The sequence below is a fragment of the Diachasmimorpha longicaudata genome, chromosome 6 (assembly GCF_034640455.1).
Source record: "Diachasmimorpha longicaudata isolate KC_UGA_2023 chromosome 6, iyDiaLong2, whole genome shotgun sequence".
Taxonomy (NCBI): domain Eukaryota; kingdom Metazoa; phylum Arthropoda; class Insecta; order Hymenoptera; family Braconidae; genus Diachasmimorpha; species Diachasmimorpha longicaudata.
The window spans coordinates 4,188,486-4,210,674 of record NC_087230.1 but is presented as its reverse complement, the minus strand read 5'-3'; the positions used below and the strand labels follow the sequence as shown (position 1 = coordinate 4,210,674).

The window sequence follows — 22,189 nt, the reverse complement described above, 5'->3', positions numbered from 1 at the left end:
TGCTGGTGGATTTTTTTGTGAATTGACCAGAGAATTGACATTTTTTTAAGTGAATTTAGACTTCAATCATCGCTGGGGAGATCCCCAAGGTTCTGGGGTACATTACTTGAGAAAAAATAGAATAACAAATGAGCAGAATTATATTAAAGATTGTTATAATTAATCAACTTCCATTTTTTGTAACTCAAAAGGGGGAAAATATCGGGATTAAATGAAAGTAACTTCGTACGTCAATTGTAGATATAAATACTGTATTTCATTTAACAACACAACATTCTCTATATTCTTTGAGCTATTAAAAATCAACAATAGTAATTAATTCATTCATACACAATGACTCACACACCGTATTAATTCACAAACAAATTAATCGGACATTTTTACTGACCCAGATTTTCCTCTATTGCCCAGCGGGTTGATTGGGTAACGAAATTTATTTTACGTTCTGGCTGGGGACGTTGAATAAATTATTTTTTCGTGGGATTTTCCGATTTAATTGTCTGCGAACCTTCAAAAAGTACAGCCCATGTTCATGTAATTTTTCCACTTTTTGTTTGAGAACGAAAATTCTTTTACAACTACTCGGATTTTCGACGACACAATCCATTCGAAATTCATTCAAAAATACAAATGCTATAATTTTTCTACAGTAAAAATACATTTGATAATAATCTGTGATATGTCCTGCATATAACGTAGGGGATTATTCGACTAAAATTCCCGAAAAGTGATGTTTGGTGTAAAAAATAGTTTCGTGATGATAAAAAATCTAAAACTAGTATTAAGCGCTGTACTGACATATTTAAAAATCGGCAGTTACTGAGACAAACTTGGAATGCAAGGGAATTTAAGTAAACAACAAGGTACATTGATTTTTCAACATTTTAGGTTTTTCTTCATTGGAAGACGAATCGCGATCTCCACTGCAAAAATACGTATTATTGTCCTGAGATCCAGCACCACAATTTTTACTGTACAACCTGATACTTTTTGAGCTATCATTCATTATCATTTATCCATTCATGTGTCTCTAATTCATAATTACAAATGTGAAATAATTCAATAGAAAAATATTGAAATTCGCTAGAATACTGTGATGGTTCTCTATTTTCGCAGCCTCGGGAATCTTTTGACAGATATTTAATAGAAAATATTACACATTAAATGATAATATGATTTTTTTTGCGATTATTTCGATAGAAAGTCTTGAGTGTGAATTTTCTAAACATTGTCGGGATTTTCCCTATTTCTGAACCGGGAAAATCAGGTGAGAAATTTAGAAAAATTATATTCGAGACTCTCTAGATAATATAATTGTCATTTGTACTAAATATCCATTCAAAATAGCATGAAATCCCAATAAAAATCTAAATGAAAATTCATAACAGAATTCTGGCATAACAGAAAAAATAACAAGTTTTCTATAGCTTTTTTCCCCACTTTTATGATCAACGATGGCCCCAGATTAACACCCAAGTACCCAATAAAGGGATTCGCACCGCAAAAAATTTCCATCACAGCGGGATTAGAATAATATCTAAAAATACATCTTGATACCACTTATGCCTATTTTCCCTCGAGCTCGACATGAGATAGACATAAAAAAGTAATGCTGAATAATCGAAAATAAACTCTTAACAATTAAACATAAAAAAAATCGAGCTCTGCGTCTCCAGCGTGGGTGGATGATTCCCTACAGCAATTTTGAGACCACATCATTTCGCTGAACTAATCATGAATATTCAACTATTCTATTCATTCCAATTAAATTCTATCATTCAATTAAATTGCCACAATTAAATCGTTATACAATGATAAGTTTCAGTGGTGAATTCAATATTTGTGAAATTATTGGTCGTGATAGCGGTATCATTAAGTATGGACGAGCATGCCTATCCCAAGAGACGGCTTAAATTGAAACTCCTTTCAATTTCTGCATCACATCATCTCAAAAATGATTCATTCTCAAAAATTACTGAATCCACTCAAAACCTGCGAATTATTAAAATAAAAAATACGCAATTTCTTGAAGAATTATCTACTACCAAACTCAAATCACTAATTAAATATTCGTGGTATTTTTCTCCATAATAGGTGGCTCACTGAGATTGAACGAATAGTTCTTAGGGTATATGCTCCCAGGAATGCCCCGAATATCGACATCAGTCTCCTGTCTCTCCTTGATCCTCCTAGCAACGCAAGGAAAAAATAAATTAGGATCCACGTACATTTCCTCCTGACTGCTGAACCACCTGTAGACGTGACTAGCCGCCCACCCCAACCCCACAGTGATCAGCAGTCCCAGGGGTGCGTACCACATGTACGAGATTCGGTACAAATAAAAGTATTGCTCCACCTCCGGTTGATTGACAGGAGTCGTCAGGTTCTGATTGGCCCCAATGGTCTGCGTCATCGCAAGAATGGTATTCTGAAGGGAGACCTTCACGTTACACATAGCCGTGGAGGTCGGCAGCTTGGGAGGCACCGGACGTGGCCCTCCGAAGGCGATCCAGAGGAGAAATGCCAGGGCAACACTGGCACCTGTGATAGCACCCCGTTGAGTTGCCGATTCACACAGCATTCCTAGGGTGAACAGACCCAGGAGAGGACCTCCAACGACTCCGAATACGGTTAAACTCGCCTGGAGAACACCCCCCAGGTACTGGGCAATGAATGCCAACGCGATAGACGCCAGTCCAATGAAAAATGCCAGGAATTTACTCAAAATTAGGCTCTTTTGAGGGCTCAGGTCATTGCCTGTACACGTGAAGTACAAGGGCTTGACGTAGTCCTCCAGTGTTATTGCTGATAGAGAATTCAGGGCAGCGGAGATGGTGCTCAGACCAGCACTAAATATTCCCGCAATGAATAATCCAGGAACTCCAGGCCACTCTGACATGGTATCCATAACGTAATAGGGCATCAGCATATCGGGTGTTATTTTTTTATCCTTAATGGGATCGCAATCGCGGTATTTGCTGAATATAGCTAGGCCTGAGAAGCAAGTTATGATGGACAAGGCAGTGAGAATAGGCCAGTTGATCCACAGGGCTGCTCTTGCACTCTTCAAGCTCCTGACAGTCAGTAATCGCTGTACTTGAACTTGATTGACCCCGTAGAGGGACAGGAACGTACAACCACCACCTATTACAAGGCTCCACCACGTGTGTCTTGTCGTTGGATTCAAGGAAATGTTGTCGAATTCTATTCTGCCCCTTTCCTGAGCTATTTCCCAAATTCTTCCAAAGCCACCGATATCACTGGAGGCTGTGAAAATGACTAGGAGTAGCGATGCAAACATGAGCATAGCCTGGAAAACGTCGGTGATCAGGACAGCTTTGATTCCCCCGATGCTGGAGTAAAAGGCGCAGGCCAAACCCACTATCAGAATACTCGTGGTTTTCGAGAGACCAGTCGTTGTCTCGAATGCTATTGCTGGAGCGTACAGTACCACTCCTGAATACAACAGCAGCTGAATCCACAGGACGAAACTCGCTAGGACTCGTGTTGATGTTCCAAAACGTTTCTCCAGGTACTGAAATTTATTTTTAGATTTTTTCTGTGGACTGGATTTATTGAGCACTAGAGCAATGTAACTTTTTCATTAATGATAGTCATTAATTTAGAAAAGACCTGGAGATTCTCGAGAAATACCTGCGATGTTAATTAAATTGTCTGAGAGATATTGTTGAGAATTTAATTGACGTCGTAATGATCTCTAGTAATGATAGTTGCGATGTAGTTCTTGAGATGAAATAAATTTCGAGAAATTATTTTCTCCTACTTTCGCTTCTATTTTAAATGATTAATTAATTGAATAACGTTTTTTTAAGTGTTTGAATGTTTTTCCCTTCGTTGATGATTTCATTGCTTATAATTGAAGATCTTACCTCGTAGACACTGGTCCCCTGCAGCTTATAAAAAACCGGTAGGAAACCGTAGCAAACGATAGGCGTCCCCAGCAAGTACGATAAATTGATCACAACGAATTGCGTTCCGTAAACATAATTCTCGGACGATACTCCCAGCAGTGTTATTGCTGACATGAACGACACCATGAGGGCTATTCCTACTGGGAGAATGCCCATCGATCGATTCGCCGAGAAGTATTCCTGCGAACATAACAGGGTCAATTGCCTTGGAATGACAATAAATAAAAATATGGGCATGGAAAAATTGACTAAAAATTCTCAGTCATTTTGTTAAAAATTCTATTGGTTTCAAAAGAATTTAAAGCTAAATTTTCTCATTTCTCCTCGGTAGAATATTTTCTTATTAAAAAATTCCAAGGGACAAAAATTTACATATAATCTACGGAATTTTCCATGGGATGAGCAGGATTTTTTCAATTAATTACCTCCACCGTCTTCTGTTTTCCTCCAGTGCATCTGTAGTACAGCCCTATGCTGATGCTTATCGCCAACATCACCGCAATTACCACGTAATCCGCCCATTGTAGCGTATGCGTGACAATCATAATTAAAATCTGAAAATCAATGAGAGTATTTACTGATGACCTTGAAGGATTTAGGGAAATGGCTCCGATTTTATCTAATCACTGACAGTGCTATTGCTCCAGGGGGATTTGGGATTTTTCTGTCTGATGAGATATTATACTATTAATGGCCACAGATAAATGAAAAGAATGTTATAAGTTTCAATAATTAAAATAAATTAGAAAAATTATAACTATATGAGTGTAGTGAAGAAAGTCATATAAAATTTGAAATTATCCGATTAATGAATGAGTTGGGAGGAAAGTATCGAGGACATTTTGGTGATAGATCGATCTCCTTGGCTGAAGACTATTTCAATATTGTTCTGAGATTTTATTTAAATAATTTTTATATATTCAATGAGACAGGGAATCTCCGAAGTTTTCATTGTTGCTTTATATTTTAAAGGTTGTAAGCCATTGCAAAACTTCCGTCACTCGTTAATTACCTATTTGTCTCGTGTAATATAATAATGTTTTTCCCCAAAGACGTTTCAAAGCGTTCAATTCAACTGAATATTCACGAATATCATCGAACAATAAATAAGGAAGTGGTTGAGGACTATTTGAATAGAACTAGCTGTTGGAAAATCTAGGCAACAACACATTCGGAGTCTCTCGGAAGGTCATCTCTGTTGTTCCCTGGAATTAAATAAATGAGGTGGGGCAGAATGGACCAACCAGACGTATTTCAAAGTTTTTATAAGTCGATGATAAATTAATTTACTGATCTTACGCTGAATTTAAGAATATTCTTCTAAAAAATTGGAGTTCATCTAGAATTGGCGAATGCTTTAAAGATCAACGGATATTAATTCATGAAACAAGAAAAAAAAATTATGGAATAATTAAACCGGAAGATGAACAGAATAGCGTTAGAGTCTATTATGCAGTCGAAGAAAATAGCAACACAAGGCCTCACTTAACTAATCAATCAATCAATCACAGACTGATAGGAAAAAATGTCTACTGCTGTCTGTAAAAGTCACGTGGCTTTACAATTGTAAACTTCTTTTAACAATGTTTTAGAACAAAACAAAATTAATTATCTGTTGATCGAATAAGTACAGATACTAGACCCCATGAAATTCAAAAACAACAGTCGCTATTTACTCCGAAAGCGTAAACAATTATCGATCGCAATCAACACTTGAATTGCATAAGAAATTCTCACGATTAAATCGACTGTTGAATCGAACAAAAAAAATAGTGTTCATGATCCCTATTGAGGCCCCCGTAAATTACAAAAATCACTTACAAAAGGAGATGAGGTAGAGTAGATGCAGAAATTGCTGGAGACACTACCGTTCGCTGTGGTTTTCAGCGAATGTGTACGGACTGTTTCTCGTTTTCTCGGAGCATATCCCAATCAAATGTAGACAGCCGATAGGTGATTGCTTATCACAAGACCAACTAATTCTGATGTTTGTACTAGGTTTGTACTCGTTTGTACGGTTCGTAACATGTTTCGTTAGTTTCTCATTTATTTTTTAAGTATTAATTGAAAATCCAACGTGAGTTTGGCCGACAGATGACTAAAAATTGACAGCGGCCAATCGTTTCACTCAATATCGAACAGTGAGACGTTTGGGGGTACATAACAGAGATCATAGTATTGAGAAAAATATATGATTCATAAAAAATATGGGCTCTTAAACGATAATAATTATAGAGGCGGATTGTACAAACGATTTAGAAAAAAAAACTCAAAGTCATTGATTTTTCAAAATTTTGTCAGCTAACTTCACGCATTATGTTAATTAATGAATTAAAAAAGAATAATCAACTCTTAAACGTGGAAAACAAAGGTACAATCACCTCCTAACGGAGTACAAACGATTCTATAAGTTTTTTTGTTCAAAAATCGTTTTTTTGCGGCTAATAGCAGAGACCATGGGGGAGATCAGCAGGGCCAGTCCTGGGAGATCAACCACGAAATGTCCTAGCGGTAGCGCTGGAACTAATTTTGCAGCCGGATTTGTTGGTAAGGTACCGAACATTACGGCTGCAAAGTCGGAGCAGAGAGAAAAGTCGGTAACGGAGATAGCGTGGGGTGGGGGAATGCAAGTAAAGAGGGGAAATTAAACGGCTGGGCAGGCGTTCTGGATATCCGAACGGCGTTGAGGGAAGCTTTTCCCTCATTAGAGGGGGGGGGAGGGATTAATTTTAAAAAATGCAGCTTGACGCGCATCAGTTCTCGGCGACGGCAAGCGAGAATACCCAATAACCCCCCACGATTCAAAAAGTAATTTCTGCCCTTCTACTGGAGATGAAGAAATGAAACCAACGTCATTCAATTGCTCATTAACTTGTTCATTAATGACGGTAGTTTTGTTTCTTAATCCGAGTTAAGAAGGGAGGGAATAATTTTGAAAAGGTAGCTTGACGCACATCACTTCTCGGCGGCGTCAAGCGAGAATACCCAATAACCCCCCACGGTTCAAATTTCATTTCCCCCTCTGTAATTGTGTGCGGGGTAGTTACCGTGATGATAAACTCAAAGAAAAAATAGAGCCTTCCAGCTTGATCCTTCCCTACGGTTGTAAGTCGCAGGTATACACCTTGGTGCGGCAACACTGTCTCCTGCACTACTACTCACCAAAAGTAATTCGCAAGCAGCAATGTTCTTGTTTATGTGAAGGGAATAATTAATCTCAATCACATAAATTGATGTTCACAAATAGTTAGAAAATCATTAATTATTAGATTAGATTATTTATTCCCTTCACATAAACAAAAACATCGCTGCTTGCGAATTACTTTTCGTGAGTAGCAGTGCAGGAGACAGTGTTGCCGCACCAAGTTGTATACCTGCGACTTACAACCGTAGGGAAGGATCGAATTGGAAGACTATTTTTCCTTTGATCATCACGGTAACTACCCGCACACAATTAGAGAGGGAGAAATTAATTTTTGAATCGTGAGGGGTTATTGGGTATTCTCGCTTGTCACCGCTGAGAACTGATGCGCGTCAAGCTGCATTTTTCAAAATTAATCGCTCCCCCCCTAATTCGGCTTAAGAAACGAAACCATCGTCATTCATCCGAGATTTCATGAGCAATCAAATGACGTTGGTTTCATCACTTGATCTCAATTAGACCGGGCAATATCCATTTTTTTTTTATTTAAAAAATAGATCCATTTTTTTTAATTTAAAAATTAGAGCGGGCAATATCCATTTTTTTAAATTAAAAAATTGATATTGTCCGCTGTCATTGAGATCAAGGGATGAAACCAACGTCATTCGATTGCTCATTAACTTCTTCATTAGTGATGGTGGTTTCGATCCTTATCCGAATGAGGAGGGGGGGGATTAATTTTAAAAAATGCAGCTTGACGCACATCAGTTCTCGGCGGCGTCAAGCGAGAATACCCAATAAACCGCCCACGATTCAAAAATTAATTTCTCCCTCTCTAATTGTGTGCGGGTAGTTACCGTGATGATCAAAGGAAAAATAGTCTTCCAATTTGATCCTTCCGTACGGTTGTAAGTCGCAGGTATACAACTTGGTGCGGCAACATTGTCTCCTGCACTGCTACTCACGAAAAGTAATTCGCAAGCAGCGATGTTCTTGTTTATGTGAAGGGAATAAATAATCTAATCCAATAATTAAAGATTTTTTAATTATTTGTGAACATCCATTTATGTGATTGAGATTAATTATTCCCTTCACATAAACAAGAACATTGCTGCTTGCGAATTACTTTTCGTGAGTAGTAGTGCAGGAGACAGTGTTGCCGCACCAAGGTGTATACCTGCGACTTACAACCCTAGGGAAGGATCAAGCTGGAAGACTCTATTTTTTCTTTGAGTTTATCATCACGGTAACTACCCCGCACACAATTACAGAGGGGGAAATGAAATTTGAACCGTGGGGGGTTATTGGGTATTCTCGCTTGACGCCGCCGAGAAGTGATGTGCGTCAAGCTGCATTTTTTAAAATTAATCCCTCCCCGCCCCCCTCTAATGAGGGAAAAGCTTCCCTCAACGCCGTTCGGATATCCAGAACGCCTGCCCAGCCGTTTAATTTCCCCTCTTTACTTGCATTCCCCCACCCCACGCTATCTCCGTTACCGACTTTTCCCTCTGCTCCGACTTTGCAGCCGTAATGTTCGGTACCTTACCAACAAATCCGGCTGCAAAATTAGTTCCAGCGCTACCGCTAGGACATTTCGTGGTTGATCTCCCAGGACTGGCCCTGCTGATCTCCCCCATGATCTCTGCTAATAGGATACCGAGGTGGCCGAAGTGCCACGGGTGGCGGAAATGGAAACGAAACGGAAACTCTGGCCAACGTTGTTTAATGGCTACCAGAGTTGTGCGAGCTGAGGTGACGTGTCTTCAATTTTTTACAACAATTATTGGAATCTAAAAAATGAATGCGTTTAAACGTGACAAAAAGGAGGAAGAAGATGGTAAGTAAATCATGACAATGTTTTGGCTATTTATTTTTATGAGAAGTTTGAAAAATATTTCTGAAATATTTTTCCTGATGCAATTGTTCCCGACTGACGTGTTTGATAGTTCCACCCTCAGAACTTTCAGAAGGCACGAGAGAGAGGAGAATAAAATGTGTTACTTTTAATTGTTGAGCTCTCACGATCTGCAGAGTAAAATTCGATTTTTTTTTTCATTTTTAAGGTTATTTTTTCGGGATTTAATGTGAAACCTGATTGAGTCCAATTGCACCAGAAGATATTGATGATTGGAGATGGTCCATTTTGCCTTGCTTCCCTCTACTTTATTGTTGACGCATTAGTTTCCTAATTACTGATACTATGTATTAAGATTTTTAATTATTTGTTCACAAGTATTTAAATTAAGACAACAAAGTAAAATTTTCCCATAGATTTCTAACAGACATTGCTGCTACAAATTTGATTCGTCAATGCAGTTTCACCAAATCAATTTTTCCTCTTAATCGACATTCAATAATAAAACAAAATAAAAAACCCGAGTCGTTCGTGAATGAAGAGTTTCACGTGAATTGAATCCTTTTTAAATTCAATTATCCCCAGTTTTGGTCTTTTGACTCCAAACAATTGATTCCACCAACTGAATTTGTTCATTAAAAACTTCGCCACAAAACTCCATCAACTGCCCACTCCCCGAACCCTCCCCCAAAAGTCTCTCAGGATGTCGCGCAAGTCCCTAACGAAAGAAAAACCTCCAGGCGGTGGGAATCCCTTCCAGAACCTGGAGAAGACAACAGTCCTCCAGGAAGCGCGAACATTCAACGACACGCCCGTGCACCCACGCAAATGTTCGCACATCTTGACGAAGATCCTCTACTTGATAAACCAAGGAGAGGTTCTGGGTGTGACTGAAGCCACGGAGACATTCTTCGCGATGACGAAGTTGTTTCAGTCTCGCGATGTAGTGCTGCGTCGTCTCGTCTACCTCGCGATAAAGGAGCTCAGTACAATAGCCGAGGACGTAATCATCGTCACGTCAAGCCTGACCAAAGATATGACCGGCAAGGAGGACCTGTACCGAGCAGCTGCAATTCGCGCACTCTGCACGATAACAGATGCAGCAATGCTGGCGGCTATCGAGCGCTACATGAAGCAGGCGATTGTCGACAAATCGCCAGCGGTCTCAAGTGCAGCCCTGGTGTCATCGCTGCACCTGTCCAGTGTCTCAGCGGACGTGGCTCGTCGCTGGGCAAACGAAGCCCAGGAAGCCCTCAACTCCGACAACGTGATGGTGCAGTATCATGCACTGGGGGTGCTGTACCAGGCGAGGAAGCAGGACAAGCACGCCGTTATCAAATTGGTGGCGAAACTCATGAGAACGAGCCCCAAGAGCCCGTACGCAGCGTGCATGCTCATCAGAATGGCCTGCAAGCTCCTGGAGAACTCCAGCGAAGGGGGAGATCTTCTGGAGTTCATCGAGTCGTGTTTGAGACACAAGTCGGAGATGGTGGTGTACGAGGCTGCTCATGCTCTGGTGAACTTGAACAGGAGTGGCATCAGGGAGATCGCCCCTGCTATCAGCGTTCTTCAGCTCTTCTGTGGGTCACCCAAACCGGCTCTGAGATTTGCTGCTGTCAGGACTCTCAATAAAGTTGCTATGACTCATCCTGCTGCTGTCACTGCTTGTAATCTTGATTTGGAGAATTTGATTACTGATCCTAACAGGTCCATCGCAACCCTAGCAATCACCACTCTCTTGAAGACCGGAGCTGAAAGTTCAGTGGACAGACTGATGAAGCAGATCGCGACATTTGTGTCCGAAATATCTGATGAGTTCAAGGTGGTTGTGGTCCAAGCGATTCGGGCACTGTGCCAGAAATTCCCCAGGAAACACGCCGTCCTCATGAACTTCCTATCAGCAATGCTGAGAGACGAGGGAGGACTGGAGTACAAAGCAGCCATTGCTGATACGATTATTGCGGTGATGGAGGGCAATGCTGAGGCTAAGGAGGCCGGTCTTGCTCATCTTTGCGAGTTCATTGAGGACTGCGAGCACACTTCCCTCGCTGTCAGGATACTTCATCTACTGGGGCAGGAGGGACCCACATCCAAACAGCCCTCCAGATACATCAGGTTTATTTATAACAGGGTTATTCTGGAGAGTGCCTCTGTTAGAGCTGCTGCTGTCACTGCTCTTGCCAGATTCGCCGCTGCTTGTCCTGATCTTCTTCCTAATGTACTTGTGCTCTTGTCGAGGTAAGGAATGATTTTTATTTTTTTTTGTTTCCAGGAATATGAAGATTTATTTTTACAATGTGATTATATTGTTTTCTTTCGGGGCAGTTGATCTAAAACATTTTTGAATGACAAATTGGGCAATTGGAATATGAACATCAATTTTATTTTAGTTCATGTAAAATAATTCAATTGATTATAATTTGAACGAAAATTTTTACTTTAATAATTACTTTTCAATAGTATTTTATTTGTCCAGCGTACATTAAATTATTTCTTATATTATTTTTTTAAAGGAATTAATTAAAAGTATATTGTTTTTCAGATGTCAATTGGATTCCGACGACGAAGTACGTGATCGTGCTGCCTATTATTGCACAATTCTCCAGCAACGACAGGACCCGAGTGTCCTTCCCCTGATTCAGCCACCCCAGCTGTCAATTCCAACTTTGGAGAGAGCCCTGAGGAACTACGTGAAGACAGGAATGGAGGAGCCTTTCGATATATCCCAGATACCTCCAGCAGCTCTCGACAAGGAGCCAGTGCCCCAGGAGATTCAATTATCAACGAAGCCCGCTCAGCCGAGGCTCACCAGGGAGGAGAGCTACGCTGAGAAGCTCTCCCAGGTTCCCGAGCTTGCTCCTCTTCTCCTGGAGTCACCGTTGTTCAAATCATCACCAGTTATCGAGCTCACAGAGTCTGAAACTGAGTACAATGTCAAATGTGTCAAGCACTCCCTCGGGGATTATCTCATTCTGCAGTTTGATTGTGTTAATACACTGTCTGATCAACTGCTGGAAAACGTCTTTGTATCTGTCGAGGTGCCTGAAAATTACGGTGTCCTTCAGGAACTGGTCTGTCCTAAACTGGCGTATAATAAGCCTGGAGTCACTTACACTATTTTGGCGTATCCTGACGAGCCTGAGTCCTCCATTGCTACATTGCAAACAACATTGAAGTTCGTCGCCAAGGATTGCGATCCCACCACTGGACTGCCTGAAGCTGAACAGGGGTATCAGGATGAATACATGGTGAGTCGAGAGTATTTTCTGTTTAATGGAAATTGCAAACGTAAATCAATATCAATTGATTTTTTAGTTGTATTTCTCCTCGTTAATTATTAAAACGGATTAGTATCAATTATTCATAAATTCTCATTCATTATCTCAGCTCGAAGACCTCGAGATAACGCTGTCAGATCAAATGCGTGGCTCAGGGATTAGAGGTATGGACATGGGAGCAGCCTGGGAAGCAGCAGCAACACGTGGTTTCACCTGCATGGAGGAAACATTTGCCCTTGGAGCCAATGTAACAACTCTTGAGGCTGCTGTACAGAGTTTACTTGGATTTTTGGCACTCGAGCCTCAGGATAGGAGTGACAGGGTAGCCGCTGGAGCCACTTCTCACGTTCTCATGCTCCACGGCTTCTTCAGGGGTGGCAAGGAGATCTTCGCCAGGGCGAGACTGGCCCTTGCTAATTCCGAAGTTACCATGCAGCTTTCCATTCGATCCGAGGATCCCGACGTTGCATCTGTTGTTCTTGCTTCTGTGGGATAATCCTCCTGAGATTTTATTTACGAAGATTTATTATCATTGGTAACAGATGATTTTTACGCCTGGAGACATTAAAGAAAATAATTCAATACCTGGACAACTTGACAATATAAATTCTTAACCAAAAAAGAATGCAATTGTACGTAGTCTGGGGCTAAGCTTTATGTTAATTAATGATTGATCATTTTTAAGCATTCAAAGGTATGTAATGGGGGCGTAGAGATAAAAAATAAATTTTCCGCGGATTTGTAACTACGAAAATTTAGAAATTTATTTACACGAATTTATTTAGTTCAATGGGATGTATCAATAGCAGTGCATCAAGTGAATAAATAACAACTGTTATTTGTTAAATGGAAAAATATTTGTTGGAAGCTTTGTACATTTTCGCACTTTTTATTTGAGTAGATTTAAGAAATTTCTTTCTCCACATGCATTTCGGTTAAATGATAAAGACTAGGATATTTTTGATTCATTTTAGAATAATCATTATTTTTTCCAGTATTTTTAGTATTAATATTTTTCAAAAATTAATTATTTGTTTATCGGGAGGTCTTCATTATGATAAAAGAATAAAATATAATGACGTACCCTGGAATTGATTTAAGTCGCCTGAATTTATCTGTTCCCTTATCATTTTACAAGAAATGAACTTTATTACATTTATTATAATTTATGTAGAAATTGGAAAGAAAATTAGTAGATTGAAATAAAAATAATTTTTGCGGGAAAACATGTGTCTCATGATATACCGTTCGTCGGTAAGACGCTGTTCCTTTTTTTTAATTGAAGGTTCTGACGTGTCCCAACTAATTGAAATCATGTTTGAAAATCAGAGGACTTTCAAAATATTTTCACTAAAAATATCTCTATCTATGATGGCCTCAAATAATCTCGAGTATTGATTATACAAAAAATTATGACTAGAAAAAAATAACATTGAGAAGAGAATGTCTATTACTTCTGAAAATTTTTTAAAAATAAAAACAACAGCAATCTCAAATGCTTTAGCTATTTTTTCCATTCATGATAAATAGAAACAATGAAAAACAGTTAAGAACCCCTTCGAACATCTTCCTTGGAAAAAAACTGTAAAAGCCCGCCAATTTCAAGTAGTCAGTCTGACCTCCGCAGTAAACAGCCATTCGTGACGTAACTGCCACATTCGGGATGAAAAGCGTTTCGTCGTGTTTCGTTAATGTCCGTCATGACGCATGCGTATTTAGGGAAAAAGGCCTGAAAAATCGGAATAAGTTTTAACGGATTCCCAGGAATAAGTGCAAGTGAAGGACTGAAAATTGTCGTTAAATAAATCCGAAGAGTAATCTGAATAAATTAATCAGGCTAATTAAAATTTCACAATCATTCCACACGAGTTGAAAGTGTCTTTTATAACCTATCGATTGAATATTGTATCCAACATCGCCATTCCAACATCGGATTTTTTTTCTTCTGTGAAAGAGTTTTCTCGTTTGTCGGGGAGAATTTATCGGGCATACTGTGAGGATGTCGAAGCCGGAGCAGATTGTAATTATCGAGCCGCAAGGCGAGCTACGATTCAGGGGTAAATAATTATTAATTATTTTACTGGTCTATCGGTGAATCGATGGGGCAAACAATGGAATGAATTTGCTATGTGACATGGCGAAAATAATGTAACGTCGCGTTGGAAGTTGGTTTGAGGGGTCAGTTGCTGGTACTGATGCACGTTGTCAGTGACGTAAGGATGAGGATGACGAGGAGAAAATCATTTTACGTCGATTGGGGGTGGCTCTGTGAATGGACAAGGGCTCCTCTGTTTTGAAGCCTAGGGGGATGGGTAATGGTGAACCTAACCCGTCTTTTGGGCACCGGTAATGCTGTCAAAGTCGGTTGGGTGAGACAGAGGGTTCCCCGGGATAGTCAGGGTCGTCACCCTGGATGCTGGTATTTTTATCCTTGGGACGGGGGGTTTGGAGGTTTCTTCAGGCTTGGGTGGCTTATTTGATTGTTCAGGAATGGCATTCTGTTTGCTGAGACAACAAATCACTGAGGAAGGAACAGAGTCTGATTTGTTGGTGACAGAAAATTTGTCTTGATGATTTTGACGAATCAATGGATTTGAGAGAGAAGGGTTCAATGATGTCAAAAGACTTCTGGGGATAATTCTAAGGGCTGCTAAAAACATCTCTTGATGTGGGTAGAATCGTGAATTATTCCAATAATCAAAATTATCCAGGACTGTCTCTCTGAAAATTATTTTTGTTTTTTTTTTTTCAAGAATTAAATTGTCTAGGAGAGGACTGAATTTTTTTGTCTTGTGTTTTTCTCTTGTCCTTTGATAGATGTCTATGCTCATCCCTGGATCAAAACAAATTCTCTGATTCATTCCGTTCTCTCTTGGACATGAAGCCCTTCCTCAGGGGTAGTTTGTTGAACAGCCGAATAAACTTTAGGACAGGTTCATTAGATAGAAAAATGGATGGGGCTGACAGATGGGGCAGAAATCTTTAAGTCTCCCTTGAGAGTTATTTTCCAATGGTCTTAGGGGACGCAGGGACATATGATGCACATGGTTCTGGGAGGGTCAAGGATGGTTTAATAGAATCATTGAGTCATGCAGCTGTGAAGGCAGAAGAGTTCATTAATGGCTTGTCGATGATTTTGCTCTTTGGACTGAAACAGTTCAGAGTATCTTTTCGATGAGAATTTTATGGGCTTTAAAAAAATTTTGATGACATGTTTATCTTTAATTACCAATTCCAAAGATTAATGGAATAGTAAACGTCAAATGCTCATCTATTTTCAAACATTTATAAAAGATTGTGAATTAAGGGTGAATGGATTTATTCGTGAAATTTTATATTATGGATTTTTAGGTTGTGAAATTACCATAACAAAATTGAATTACATCGAGACAATTGTTTGCTTTTATTTCCCCCTTTTTGGGATATAAATAATTTGGTTCTGGTTATTGCAGGTCCGTTCACAGGTTCACCTGTCACATCCTACATAAAGCTTATTAACCCTTCAAATGAAAAATTTTTTTTCAAAATAAAGACAACTGCCCCAAAGAGGTACTGCGTCAGACCCAACAGTGGGATGTTGAAGGCTAAGCAGGTCCTAGAAATAGCAGGTGAGACTTTACCGTGTGACTATTATCGACATTATGAATTATTAACATTAATTTTTTATTCCAGTCTGCTTGCAACCCTATGAGTTCGTCGCATCCGAGAAGAATAAGCATAAGTTCATGGTACAGACAATGGTGGCATCCGAGGGAGACCCTCATGACTTTGTCAATGAAGTTGTGAGTTAATTTTTACATTCATTTCCTGGACATCTACAATTTCATAATTTTCAAAAACATGAGTTCATGGTTTTTTGGTTCATGCGACGAAAATGTCAGATCCCAGGAGATATTTCATGACGATTTCCAGGAAACAATTATTCAATATTTTGTATTTTGTGGATTTATTTTCAGTGGAAAGATGTCGACCCCAATCGAATCATGGATTACAAACTAAAATGTGTATTCGAGAATCCAGTGAGCAATGCTGCACCAGCAAATGCTTCAGCACCAGCCAGTTCCGCAAAACCAGAGTCCAACGTGACTGATGGAAAGAACAAGACCAGTGGCGACACAGCAAAATCATCTTCAAAGGTGAATTATAAAAAATTTATGAAAAAATTCAACAGCACTTCGTGCTTTGTTTACATTATGCCTCGCGACTAAGATGTTATGAATTGATTGTAAGAAATTGTTGAATATTCATGACCCTTATTTGTCTTTTTTTTAGCCAATGGACGAGTATGCAGAGGAATTGTTTCAGGCAGAGCAGGAGATCATGCAGTTGAGGGTAACCGAGAGCAATTTGAGACAGGAATGTCTTCAACTCAAAGTAAATAATTCATTATCACGAAAAATTATTCGATCTTGCCCAGATTATTTTGGGAATATCTTTGGTCCTCTGGAAATATTTTCCCCCGAAATTTCCTTCAAAAGATACATCTTCTTTTTTATCTTTTCGGCATTAAAATTCAGAGACGCTAATTTGAATTCATAAAATATTTCTGAGATTATAACGATCGCGACGAAAATTATGTGGTAGTAAAGAAAATGTATTTGCAGTAAAAAGTAGGAAAAGCGTAACATCGATTATTTCTAAAATATCTCTTGCCATTTTGTTCGGTTCGCCTTCATCCAAAGGTATTTAGAAATGTCGTGATAAAATCATTTCGAAAGGATTAAGATAGATTTAATTAGAGAGAGACTAGATTCAATGGAAAAAATTATGTCAACAGGAGGAGATCCTCAAGCATCGAAATACAATGGAGAAAGGTGCGAACCCAACGTCAGGACGTTTAGCATCAGGAAATCTTGAGCGCAGCAATCCACCGCTGCCTTATACATCACCCATAGTAATAATCTCAGTCGTAATGGTCATAGTCGGTTATTTACTGGGAAAATTAATCTGAGCAGTTAAACTGTCGATTGTTCCAAATAATGAGGCCCCTCAGCACTCCCCTATATCTCATTTATTTAGCCTTCTCTCCCGACAACGCCACTTCGATCGCCATCACTTATTGAAACGCAAGTAAATCTCTGAGTTTGTCCTCTGAATGTGCATTAACAATAAAAATCAACAAAATTCAATAACATTTTACATTTTCATTTTCTGTGGTTTATAGTAGATCGGAGATACATTGAATAAACGTTCAATAGTGAAGTGGAAAACGTCAGCCGATTGAATTCATTGTGCATTGAATTTTCGTTCAAAAATTGTGCAAAATGTGAAATATTTTATCCGATCTGAGGATGTCTTTCTTTTGTTTTACCACTTCACTAATGAATTATTTAATCTCAGAGTAGAGTATTGATTTGTCTCCATTAATATCACATTTTATATCCATGATAAGGGATGGGAAGGTACTTAAAACATCTGTTAATACTTAATGATAACAAAAAAGATAATGACATTTAGCGACGATTTGAAAATTTTTAGTGGAATATTTTCCTCGCTTACTGGATTGTCTATATAATTAATACATACAGAGAAACGTGTCGCTAATGAGAATAAATAAATTGATGATTAATAAGTAATTAATGATTTTAATGGGTTATGAAAAACTGTTAACGATTGATATAAAAAACGAAATAATGTCGTTGAGGGCGTGTTGGAGATTGTGGGGAAGGGAAAGGAAGGGGGAAGGGTTACACGTATCAGGGGGCTCGTGCGTTTTGAAATGTCAGAGGAGTCACTGTTACAAATGCCCCGCTATTTTCATGTTTGCTTTTTTTTAATTATATTTCTTCGTGGTCAAGTGGATTAAGGAGATGTGTGAGCCATTAAATTTTAACGAGAAGTGGAATTATCCGCGGGGGTAACATGAATTATTGATGAACCATTGGATTGCCGGGGAAATTTCCGGATTTGCGAGGGGCTTCGAACCTTTTCAGCAGAATTTAATCCGAACAAAATGGTAATTTGGAGATTAAACTTTTCAGTTTATTCAGGATTTCTTTGTTAATTATTCATTCGAGGTAATGGGTGATTTAGAGAAAATGTGGAGGAATATTTTTGCTTTGATTGTATTTTATTTTTAATTTCGATTCATTAAAAATTAATAGGAAAATAATTCGTCATTTGGAATAATCGACGCTTATCAATCAGAAATTTTCACGACTCAATGGGAATAATCCTTATTTCCCTTTTCCACTGAATCATTAAGGTATTGTACATAAATACAGTTGAATTTGGGGATGAGATTCAATGAAAAATCGATAAAAAATGTCTTCGTAAAGCGATAGAGTGGCACCAGATGACGGTGCATATGCTAGTGGTACATTAGTCCGATTAAAGTAAATAATTGATGAAAATTTATACAAAACAAAAAAACTTGTTTCATATTTTCTTCGGTAAATGTCGCACTGGTCCTTCATTAAAATTTGACGTATTGAATTTATGAAACGCATGAGTGTAATTTTTATTTATTTATGTTTGTCTCATGATTTGAGAGAGTTATTCATAGATCAAAGGAATAAACGATGTCTAATAATAATTTGTCAGTCGTCAAAGTTGAAGAATACCTTGTACCCAGATATTCTCACTTTAATTTCTTGAGATCTATTCATTCATCGATAATAGTTGTCGACTTCTCCTCGATGGTCGAAAATTAAACGCGGATAATTACTGGTTTATCTACTCCTTCCACTCGCGCAATTCCTTTTATTATGAACTCTTCGTTTTAATGGTAATTTAATTATATTTTATGTGCAAACAATTGTCCGAATCAACTGTACCTCTTGACCAGTCTACATATGCAGATTTTCACGGTGCTGACGATGCCAGGAAACTAGTGTAAAGTGCTCGTGATATACATAATAGTTATTGGGGTCTGACCCCTTCGTGTGTTTCCTCTACTTAGTGGTTGAAAAAAAAAATAATGCTCTGATGTCAATGATGGGCAGAAAAGTATTGACTAGATAATGGTTAATTCGAAGCAGAAGAAATTTATATTTAATTACTATTGAAAAATTAAATACCAAATCATTTACTATTTTATTGCCTTCCACATACAGCAATTAAAAATAGTAAAATTTTATTGAAATAAAATGATTACGCAGCAATTCCATTTCCTTTTACTTCGTTTGTTTTTAAAGCTAATGAAATTTTTTTCTCTGTGAAATAATTAAATACTGAATGATAAATATTCTAATGTATAAGTCCTTAGTATTCAAATTGGCATCTAATCAGAAAACTAGTTAGTCCTGTCCATCATTGTACCCAAGATAGGATTCGCGTTAATTATTAGGAATTATGGGTTATAATTTTCCTCACATTCTTTAAATAATTCCATTGCATGGCTATTTCACTTTGTCCTTCACAACTCCTTCTGTTCCTTCATTTCTTTCGTGTCCTGTAGTTGTTTATGACTTGATATACGAGGCTGTCCACTCTTCAATGTACTTACAATTGCGATTATTGCGTTTTATAGGCAATCACCAGTGATGTTACAACTGTTTCTGTTCTTAAATCTATATTTTTCACAACGAACTTCATAGTTGATAATTTTAATTCAGGATAGATACTTCGACAGGACGTGTTAGAACGTCTGAGTTATTGAAACGAATAAACGTGTGAGCAAGTGTACATAACTCATAATTAAGTAGATGAGGAAGTTATTGAACAGACGAGGCCCAGTGGCTACTCGATACAACACATGGAGAAATAAATTTATTGATTCGAGGGGACTATTGCTATTGTTTAAAACATTTATATGTTACTCTGATAACTAATGAATATTTTTAGTAATTTTTAAATTAATTTTCTTGTCAAATTTATGAATTCAGGTTTTTTTTCTTCAAATAAAATTTTTTATTATAACGAAAGGGATTGAAAGGGACGATTTTTTTATTTCATTGTCACTGGAGGTATTAAATTTAATTGATTAATTAAATTCCTCAAATCAAAAATTTTATTTTTGTGTAAAATTCAATTTAACAACAGCGAGTCATTATAACAGTGTGCCAGATTCTTGTGTAATAAAATTATGAGAAAGCACTTATGAACGTTATAGAATTAATGCACAATGAACAATTGATAATAAACAGAACATTAAACCGAATCATTGGAAGTAATATCTGTTAGGGGATTGATCATAGCTTCGTTGCGGTGTAATTATCGTCGTGCATCTAGTGATAAAATTACCACGCGTAAATTCTAAATGTTATTACAAAAAAGCGAATGATGAATGATAAAGCGAGCATTTTTGAATCCAATAATTGAGAGAAAAAATAAAATTCACGAAAAAAAAAAAGGAAAAACGATGACATTGGTGAATTAAATGAGCTTGTTATTCATTCATCTGTGTCAATAATACCCTTGGGAATCTATCAATAATTGGACCTCCAATGAAATAATTAAACATACAGTGTCTCGAGGAAGAAATGTGGCGGGGAATGGGAGAGGAAGGGATAAAACGAGCGATCAGGTGCAGCTATCTAATCGCCTGAGGGTGCACTCGAGACAAGTTTCATCAGAATCGAGGTCAGAGAGCCGCAGGACTCTGTGACGTCATTACACCCTCCCACCCCCAGCCTCGTGATTCAGATCGAAGCCCCAGTGGCTGCAGTCACATTCGTATCAACAAAAATTTAGAGAAACATTTGCTCAACTTTTCCCTCATTTTCTTGGCTCATTAATTTTTTTCCCGGATTTATTCACTTTCATTTATTTCCTTATCTATTTAAGTGTTTTTTAGACCTGGTACGAAAATTATAATATTTTTTCAAGTTCAACAGTCCGGGCTTTGAAGTAAATATCTCAATTTTCCAAATGACACGGCGACACGAACGGAACAACTGAAGATTGGATCAATTTTCATTATCAAGATGGTATTGACAGTTTAATTTTAGCTCAACTCCTTGAATGCTGAATGAGAATGATGGAGTGGATTCACTCGAAGTTTCCGATGAATGTGAAATTTAGTTTAATGGTAGTGCACTACCGAGTCACTGAAATAAGAAGTGGTGAAGGGAAATGAGTGCAGAACAGATTCGGAGATCATCCCGGGAAGGAAGTGGTTTGAGGGAATTTCGGAGATCTTTTTGTGAGCGATACATCGCTCTTGATAATTCCTTCCGAGCTGTTTCGCGATATACAGTATAATCTCCCTGAAAATCCGGGCCCTCCCCAAAAAAAAATTCAATAATTAGTCTCATAAAAAACGAATGACTTATCGAGGCATAAAAAATAATCCCCGTGACATTTTCAGACTTTTTAATTTCGTCTTGGAAAAATTATAAACTATAAAGCACACAAAACATTGAAAGCTCAGGTCTGCAGAGAATAGAAAATAGAAAAAAAAAATTCTGAAATCTCTTTCATTCACAGGAAAAAATTCCTGGAGAAAAAGTTTGACCCCATCCCCATCCCCCCTCATTCCCTGAACGAAAGCCTTTCAGCCCCCCTCCCCCATTCACGCACAGCCCCACCCCACATTTGTGCCCTCGAAAAAAGCATTTCCAGACAAAAAACGTAAGAGCACACATTCCCTTTATGTCCCATCGCCATTTGCTAATTTCGGCCGAGTGCATTGAGACGAGTGTTGAGACTCGCAGAGAGAACACCAGCCAGGCCGTCCAGCGAAAAAAGCGCAAAAACTATTCGTCTGAAAAAAAAAAATAAAAAAAAAAGAAAATACCCCCGATATGCGCGCGAGATCGAGTCTTCCACCAAAGCGCATTCCCCCTGTCTCCACCCACCGTCACCCCATCCCCAAGCGTCCCGCGCGTGACGATAGTAGGTCAGCGTCGGGCCTTGCGCCCTGCGTCATTATACATGCGTGCACGGGGTCAGGACGTAGCTTTCGTAGTTGGATAAAACACCGTCAAGAGACTCGAAGAATTTGCTATATATACACTGGTGGGAGAATTGTGGACTGCAGCGCCGTTGGTAATGTTGCCTCTTGGCTTTTCTCTGGCTTATTGAAAAACCCACCCCCACC

The 22,189-nt window shown here is 38.5% G+C and overlaps 3 protein-coding genes across 5 annotated transcripts; 2 read left to right on the top strand and 1 right to left on the bottom strand.

The window, feature by feature from the left end:
- Nucleotides 1-230: 230 nt before the first annotated feature.
- LOC135163280 (putative sodium-dependent multivitamin transporter) lies at nt 231-5,902 on the bottom strand. 2 transcript variants are annotated; one of them, XM_064122582.1, is made up of 5 exons: nt 5,754-5,872; nt 4,945-5,137; nt 4,358-4,486; nt 3,891-4,112; nt 231-3,535 (listed from the first exon to the last, which is right to left on the bottom strand). In XM_064122582.1, exons 3-5 carry the CDS (start codon nt 4,475-4,477, stop codon nt 2,063-2,065), a joined length of 1,815 nt encoding a protein of 604 aa, XP_063978652.1. In that variant the 5' UTR covers nt 4,478-4,486; nt 4,945-5,137; nt 5,754-5,872; the 3' UTR covers nt 231-2,062. The 2 variants fall into 2 exon arrangements, with proteins under 2 accessions (XP_063978652.1, XP_063978651.1); XM_064122581.1 differs by lacking the exon at nt 4,945-5,137 and having other exon boundaries at nt 5,754-5,902.
- A 2,849-nt stretch (nt 5,903-8,751) lies between these two features.
- On the top strand, nt 8,752-13,298 carry LOC135163279 (coatomer subunit gamma). Of its 2 annotated transcripts, none has more exons than XM_064122578.1 (4): nt 8,752-8,911; nt 9,670-11,167; nt 11,472-12,177; nt 12,317-13,298. In XM_064122578.1, the coding sequence occupies exons 1-4, from the start codon at nt 8,872-8,874 to the stop codon at nt 12,701-12,703; spliced, it is 2,631 nt and encodes an 876-aa protein (XP_063978648.1). In that variant the 5' UTR covers nt 8,752-8,871; the 3' UTR covers nt 12,704-13,298. The 2 variants fall into 2 exon arrangements, with proteins under 2 accessions (XP_063978648.1, XP_063978649.1); XM_064122579.1 differs by having other exon boundaries at nt 8,758-8,911; nt 9,138-11,167.
- A 593-nt stretch (nt 13,299-13,891) lies between these two features.
- On the top strand, nt 13,892-20,244 carry LOC135163278 (vesicle-associated membrane protein-associated protein B). The gene is made up of 6 exons (XM_064122577.1): nt 13,892-14,264; nt 15,660-15,815; nt 15,880-15,989; nt 16,164-16,343; nt 16,480-16,581; nt 16,985-20,244. Exons 1-6 carry the CDS (start codon nt 14,207-14,209, stop codon nt 17,156-17,158), a joined length of 780 nt encoding a protein of 259 aa, XP_063978647.1. The 5' UTR covers nt 13,892-14,206; the 3' UTR covers nt 17,159-20,244.
- The last annotated feature ends 1,945 nt before the right edge of the window (nt 20,245-22,189 follow it).